The 8,343-nt window shown below is 35.9% G+C and overlaps 1 protein-coding gene across 5 annotated transcripts in view; it reads left to right on the plus strand.

Annotated features, from left to right (window-relative positions):
• Nucleotides 1–8,001, plus strand: part of LOC128684539 (KIF-binding protein) — a 34,978-nt gene extending 26,977 nt beyond the window's left edge. For all 5 annotated transcript variants that reach the window (XM_053770789.2, XM_053770786.2, XM_053770785.2 and 2 more), the window contains one exon: nucleotides 94–8,001. In XM_053770789.2, coding sequence (XP_053626764.1) covers nucleotides 94–222 — 129 coding nt within the window. In that variant the 3' untranslated portion in view covers nucleotides 223–8,001. The remainder of the gene's footprint in view (nucleotides 1–93) is intronic.
• The last annotated feature ends 342 nt before the right edge of the window (nucleotides 8,002–8,343 follow it).

Consider the following 8,343-nt stretch of genomic DNA (forward strand, 5'->3'; position numbering starts at 1 on the left):
CACACATCCTTAAGTTGTTTCTTTAACTGTCATAATGTGATCAAACCATATCCAGTGAAACTTCACATTGAATAATGTTAATGTTTATTTCAGAGACTGGTTGAGTACTGTGATAGGAATCCTCATTGTCAATCACTAATGGCTCAAGAATTAGCCGTTTGCCGGGAAATGGTGCAGCTCTTGCCACTCAAAATGGAACAGCTCAGGGCATTATCTAGGTGATAAGATTATACACAGGCACCTGGTATTATTGCGTGTACTGAGTTGAGGAATCTTTAAACATTTTAAATAAAAGGCATTATGGACTGCCATGTTCTGCAGTCCCTGTTTATAGAATACCTTGCTTCAAGAAATAAGGTCTTGGATATTGGAACTGTATATTGATTAGAATAAAAAATAAGGTTCACTTAAATAAATATTTGTAAATGATCTTTTTGTAAGCATTTTAATATCACAGAAATATGTCAAGTACTTGCATAAAGTAAACCAGTAAACATTAAATATAAAACAAGAATGATCTGACACTGAAATAATCAGTATTGCATTATTCTTTAAGAAAAAATAGAAATATTGATAATGCACAAATTGGAGTGGCAACATCAAACCTCCAGTGCTACTTATAACACCTGAAATCTGTTGCCACCAGTCATGTTTGTGTGTTATAAATATGAATAAAATAGAAGAATTCACAGATAGTGCAATACAGTAGTCTCCCCAAATTTGTGGGGGTTAAGTTCCAAGACCACCTGCAAATTTGGAAAAACTGTGAATTCTAGACGCGGTTAAAAAAAATGCCTATTTTTATAGTTTAAACCCTATATATGCCCCAAAACACTAATTTAATTTCAAACTCAGCTTCATACATAGCCCTTAAAAAAAAAAGTAAAGATAAACCCATATACAGTACTGTACTGCTATGTCTCGAGCAGTGCTAGATTGTAAAATACCGATGTTATCCCCATATGTACTGTAATTCATGCAAGCCCATTTTCTTTGGTGTACTGTAATTCATGCAGCCCTATTTTCTTTGGTATACATATACTAGTAAATATACAGTAATAATTTAATTTAGTAAAAATTTATACAGTATTATATTTTATATGGGAATTTTGCTGAATTTATGTTAATATTTATGTTACAAAATTGTTAAATTATATTTTTCTTAATATCTAGCATTAAAACGCATAAAAAATTATATATTGCTACGAAAAAAGCCAAAAAAAATTCCGCGAATTTGCAGGGATTTCTGTGAACAATTATTAGTTAGGTTCTAAGGAAAAATCCATGAATTACTGAAGCTGCAAATTCAGAACCGTGAATTTGTGGGGGTCCACTGTATACCCCCAATAAAATGCAGGGGCACCAAGAGTACACTAAGTGTCTGAGGCCCAAGCCTGTTCAGCAGTCTCCCATCATACATAAGGGGAATTACCAATAGACCCCTGGCTGTCTTCAAGAGGGAACTGGACAGATACAGTATCTGATCAGTTGGGCTGTGGTTTGTACGTTGGATTGCATGCAGCCAGCAGTACTAACCTAGTTGATCAGGCCCTGATCCATCAGGAGGCCTGGTTGAGGACTGGGCTGTGGCGGCATTGACCCCCCAGGACGACCTTCAGGTAGACAGTGAAATCAGTGCTACCTATTCCAAATAATATACAGTATTAGTTAGAGACAAATGGTATAAAACACTGACACTGGAAAAAGTAACACATGCAGTATAATGCTCATCCTCCACTCCCTAGGTAGAACTATTTGTGACTTGATAAAGCCCACTGTGTGGGCAAAACATTGTCAACAAAGGATTGCATTATACTGCATTTGTATAAAATATTTGTTAAAGCCAGGCTGGATAGATAGTCAAGTTAATGAGCATGGTTTTAAGGGAAACAAAATAAAAATAACAAGCTGAAATAGTGGCTGCAGAAGTCTACCCATCAAGAGGACTGGCCAGGTTGCCAGATTCCACCACGTTCAGTCGTGTTGCATTAAGTGTTTAATCTTTACTGTCAGTATTTCCCTTCACAAGAATTTGTAACCCTGGTTGTTGGTATATAAAATACTGTACTGGTAAAGTTGCTGCCTAATGAAATATTTTAGCTGAAAGCACTTAACAGTCAAGAATGAGCAAATGTGCTTCTATCACACACTCATGGGCAGCCAGGATGCCAGCTGATAAGACAGGTCACTACACAGTCAGTCATACCAGGTTATGAGAAAAGGTTAAAGCAAACCATTGGCGGGGCTTGAAGTCGTGGTTAGAGAGTCGTAAAACTCCAGACTCTAACCGCGAGTTCAGGCCCTGCCCATGGTATGATTTGTTTGCGATCGTGTCATTACGATTTCGTGAGTCAGGTTAAAGCAATTATTTTTAGGTAGTTAAATTTTCAGAAATAATAGAATCCTAGGAAAATAATGTACTGTAAAATCTAGAAATTTACAAGAAAAGTTATAGAAACACTGTTGCACAAAATATGGTGGTAATAATACACTATTTAAAAAAAAAAATAATGCAGGCATATGCTATTATACACTATACATTTCATCCACTGCCACATTGCACTCTACACTTGGTGGACCCATCTGTGTGTAGAGCAGTCAGGGCAAGATATATGGCTATCACAAGGCTGGTGGGCCAAATAGAGCAAATACTCATCCTAAACAGGGATACCAGAAGAGAAGCAAGGATGGTCGCAGATCCTGAAGATAGTTGTAGGGCCCATAAGGACTTGGCAAAACAAATTTCCAGCTAAGGAAGTATCCAGAGAGGATAGAGGTTTGTTCATTACAGCAAAGGATGATGATCGAGTCTCAAAGCTTTATAGGAGTGCCATCTGTCTCTGGGTATAAGCAAACATCAACATGCAAGTGATGGCAGATGGAGTCTATTCTGAGCATAAAGCACGTAATGGACTACCGAGGCTCATAGGGAGTGAGTGTTGTTATGAATGAGGCATGGCATATTCCACCGCAGTAATATGTGTTGCAAAGTACAGTATTTATATTTTTATTTTCTATTTTCCATGTAAATTAATTTGAAGGAGAACTTTGGTATTTCAGTAAGCTTTGTTATCAGTTAAGGTCACAGAAGGCTTTAGTATTCAGGGAGAAGTGATGGAGGATGGTTGTTTGTGATGAAGCTGTCTACGCTAAACCTCAATGGTATTTGTATATTACAGCTCTAATCCCTGTATTATTGTTGAACACACTTAGGTGAAAGATAAACGTTATATTTTATTAATACATTTAACTGCTCAGAATATTGTACAGGAATAAATGAACATTGCTCACAGCTGTCTGTGTCCCACTGCTCCTGTGTTACCCATGTGATAATACTTGTATATTTAATTTTTACATCTGTAACATTTTTAATTTAATATTTTATGTTTTGATAATACTATCATCAATAATTTAGTTTGTTTACAATGTAAGCAAGCCTTATTTAATAGTGTGAGCCTATTTAAAAAGTATCTTTAAAAGGGAGTATTAAAAAAAAAGTTGGTTCCAGATAAAAAGATTCTGCCTGAAAACATATATTAAACAGCCTACAGTGGACCCCCGGTTAACGATATTTTTTCACTCCAGAAGTATGTTCAGGTGCCAGTACTGACCGAATTTGTTCCCATAAGAAATATTGTGAAGTAGATTAGTCCATTTCAGACCCCCAAACATACACGTACAAACGCACTTACATAAATACACTTACATAATTGGTTGCATTCGGAGGTAATCGTTATGCGGGGGTCCACTGTACATTTTTCCATTAGAAAAAGACCATTCATTCCAAATGGGGTTACATAATTTATTTTAGATTTTCTACTTTTCTGCTGAATACAGGTACATCATTTATTTTCTGGACCTTTGGTTCCAAAACCTTTCCGGATTACTGATTTTTTCCACCTTCAGAGTGCACAGTGTTTCTTGGTCTTGGGGTTGGATAAGTGCTGTATAGTTTGATGGTAAATACACTGCCACTGGAATTTCAGGTTCCTGCTAGTAAAGTTGTGTAGTTCCAGACCATCAGTGTCCTGAAAATCGATATTGTACCTGTATTTACTGATGTGTTGCCTTCTCTCACATGCGTTGCTTCTTTAGTCTGATTCTTATACTGAGGAATTTGGCTGACCACTGCTAAACATTCCAACTTATAAGTTATCCAGTCTACTTCTTTATAATTAAATTGTGAGCTGTATTCATTTACTTTTATGAGTTTTTTATATTTTTAGATTTCTACCACTAAAATTTTGGCATTGTGCTTTGCTGTTATTTTCCTTAGCATGTAGCATTTTTAACAAAAACCTTCAGTCTTCTAGTATTTCCTGCTTTCTCACAATGAGCAATTTCCTCTCAAAAACTAGCAAAGGAAAAGTAGAAGGGCAGAAACTAGGAAAAAAGGCAAAATTATGGGAATCAAAAAGAAAAAGTGGATGTAGAGAAAATGGGGGAGAGAACTAAGTAGTGGTACTAATGTACATTGCATATAAACATACAGTATATATCTATTTTGAAAGTAACCATAAATGCCCAGTATCTTTATTAGTGCTAATTTTGTGTACATGGGCAGTTAGGATATCTCAGCATGATAAAACATGCCACACTCATTTGGTAGTTAAAATTATCTTTCTTAACTCTATTACCAATGCACTGATAGACAATAAGAGCACTTTAGTTTATCTGGGAATTTTATCACTGGTGTTACATTGTACATATAGCCTGATTGAAGTGTAATGATTGAATGTGAAAACATGACATAAACCATGTAAATTTGCTTAAGTGTTTGTGCTAGACACTTGTTAGTATCTGGGAAGACCCCAGGCATCTGTTGACAGGTACAGCTGGTGACATGTTTGCCATGTGAATAACAATCTGTGCGGGTTATTTGTAAATCTTCATGTGCTCTTAATGTGTTGTGTTGTGCACAGGTGACTGGTGTGACTTCACTGCCTATATTAGCCTTCGCTATAGATTTTCATATATAAGCATACATGTATTCCAGTTTTCTATAACTTTTACATGAATATTAGCTTTATTATATCAAATACTTTCAATCAAAAGTAGTGAATGTGGTCTTTCCAGATGCTTATTTTACTGGATATAAATAAGTGCTTCAGAATTGAACCATGCAGATTATGAATACACATGTAATGAGTAGCCAGATAGTTGGTTTATAATGAAGTTAATAGGTTCTGTAAGAAAATACATAAATTTTATAAGAAAATATATTATATGCATTTTTATGTACAGTAATACAGAATGTGTAGATCATATGTCTGTAATCACTATTGTAAATATTATATATCCAAATGCTATCTTTCGGAATACATATAATTTCTTTACAAGACAACCGCAGTAATTTTAATAGACTTTTATTTCTATCTTTATTTCTACAAGTACATGTACAAGGTATACAGGCCTAGCTGAAATCAGTGACATTACTGTATAGAAAGCCACTTGTTATGCAGAGCATTTCAGGCAAATTAGGTCAGTTTTGTCCCAGGATGCAACCCACACCAATTGACTAACACCCAGGTACCCATTTTACTGATGGTCACACTCGTCTGTTCGAAGAGGGGTGACATATTGAGTTTTAAGTATAGTACATAGATATTCCTGGAACTCAGAGCTTCAGATTTTGATTTTTCATCATTATTGTCAGTGTTTTTCTCAGTTTACATTATTAATATGGTTAGTTTCATTTAGATCACAAGAGCTTCAAAAGGAAGGGCATTAAGTCATTTTTCACTATGTCCATGTTCAGTGTCCAGTGATAAGAAAACTGGTATTATATATAAGAAAAAAGGATTGTGGCCATGAATAATTAATTATACAGAAAGCACTTTTTTTTTTTTTTAACTGGTTGTCACCCACTGAGGTAGGGTGACCCATACAAGAAGAAACACTTTCACTATCATTCATTCTATCAGCCCATGAGCCCCAGCTATCCACCTCATCCCAGGGCCCCAAGCCATCCACCTCATTCCAGGGTCCCAAGCCACCTGCCTCATCCCAGGGCCCCAAGCCATCCACCTCATCCCTGGGCTCCAAATCATCCACCTCATCCAAAGCCCCTTTAATGCATGAACTATTTCCAATTAAAACACGTGACCCAAAAGAAACATCTTCACCATCACTTGCTTCCTAGCTCTCTTTCCACAATTGCATGGGCATCATAATCCAGTGACCCACTGAACTGAACATCCTCACCATCTTTCAAAGTATAGGCAGTGTGCTCACCTCTAAAACCCTAAGTCTAACTAACCTATTTTTCTGAATTGCTTTATAGATATTACATTGCTTACTTTCAAAAACATTACAAAAACCAACAACCACTTGCTTCCACTCATATCTAACATGTTCACTTCTGCTAGATACATTTTGAAACCTTATTTTTTCCAGCCCTTCCCTTGACATTCTCTAAACCTTGAAATAGCTCATGTTTATACACCCTTTTTTGATGAACTTAAAGTAATCTTTTTCCATTCTTTCTTCATGGCCAAACCATTTCAGCAACCTCTTATCAAGTCTGACTTATATTTTTAATGTTACTACAGTGTCATAATTTTTAAGCACTTTTTTTGCCCAATATTCACACCACATATTGATCTCGGGTGTGACAATTTTATTTGCTTCAGCCTCCTCCTTGTAACACTTGAAGACCTTCAAAAAAATATTAGTATGATTATTCTTTAAATACAGTATTTCCTTTTTTTTTTTTTTCATTTATTGACAGTCTTCTTACCCTCATCTTTAAAACCCAACTGGTGACACATCTACCAAATTTATAAATACAGTACATTCACTTCTAATATATGCCTTTCTTCTAATCTAACAAACAAGTTTTCATTCTTTATATATTCTTACACTCATCACCTTGCTTTTTCTGTACACCCTTTCAGGCTCTTCCTCAAACTTTGCAACTTAACTTCAGAATTCCTAAAAGTCCTGTCATCAGCAGAGTGCAATAGTGGCAGCTCCAACTTCATGTTGGATTTGTCTTTTAAGTCTCTGCTGTGCCTCTTCCCAACACTAGAAATTACTACAAGAGTATTCTGAAAGACCTCTTTTGCTGATACAGTACTTTTTTTTTATTTTGCCTCAAAGGCCATATCCCAACAAGGCAGGATACCTAAAAGAAGAAAACTCACCCATTATTGTTCATTCAGTTGCTGTCTATTAGTTTTTGTTATTTGTTCATAACATTAACAATTAATTTCATCTTATCTGTACTACACCCTCATACATTTGAACATTCCCATTTCATTTTTTTTTGCCTTTTTAGCAATTAAATGTGCAAGGAGTTACTTGCTTCTTGCTCCTGACACTTTAGTCAGCTTTTATGACAAACATGGCTTATATGGGAAGAATTGTAGCCAGCTATCTCCAGTGGATAAAAAAAAAAATATTGAGTGGTAGGTTTCAGTGTGTATTGTAGCTGTTTGTACCTTCCTATACATTCCCTTCTCTTTCTCTTCTTTGAATCGAACCCAGTTCTTCTGATTTCCCTAGGCCCTGTATGACCCCTTCTAGTTTAGTGCTCCCCATGAATATTATATAATGTAATCCTACATACCCCTAACATGCTCTTCATTCTCATAAAATCTCTACAGCTTTTAAAACCTTATCACCTTATTTGTGATCCCTTTTGGCATTTTTTAAACCACTTAAGCCTTGTCCCACTAAGGTAGGGTTATCCAAAGCAGGAAACACATTCACCATCATTCGTGGAATAGCAGTCTTGCAAGAAGTGTGCTGACATTCCATAATAATAATACTGATGTGAAAAAAGAAGTAAACCTATTGCCTGAAATTATATATTTTTAACCATTTTGCTTGCTGTATTATCTTGAATTTTGGCAATGCTTATTTTGTTAAAGTATTGTATGGTCTTCAGAAAACTTTGAAGATTCAATAAGTAGAATATTCTTAGAGCTAGTCATTGTAAAGCCATTGGATGTCTTGTAACCAAAGAGTAATAAAGTATGCTATGAAAAACCAAGTATCTGTACTGTAGTTTTATTTATACTTTTGGTGAGAACAAATTGGTGCTGTTGGTGTAATCTCTTGCCAGTACAGTACTGCCTCATCTATCACGGTGCTGTTTGCACTCAAGGCCTCTAGGATTTCACCTAGGTCTAAATTTCAATCATGTTTGACCCAAGAAAGAAGATGACAGGTCCAATTTTTTTTTAATCAACCCCCACCCCTCACCTGGATCAAGGAACCTATCTTTCAAAACTCAGGCCCGGGTGCTATGTATGCATCAGAGGTCTGCATCTTCTGTAGGGTACTGTATGACCCTTGTGGGTTTAGTGCCTGATTTTGATTATAATAATGTAGGATACT

This window comes from Cherax quadricarinatus, chromosome 4 (genome assembly GCF_038502225.1).
Source record: "Cherax quadricarinatus isolate ZL_2023a chromosome 4, ASM3850222v1, whole genome shotgun sequence".
Taxonomy (NCBI): domain Eukaryota; kingdom Metazoa; phylum Arthropoda; class Malacostraca; order Decapoda; family Parastacidae; genus Cherax; species Cherax quadricarinatus.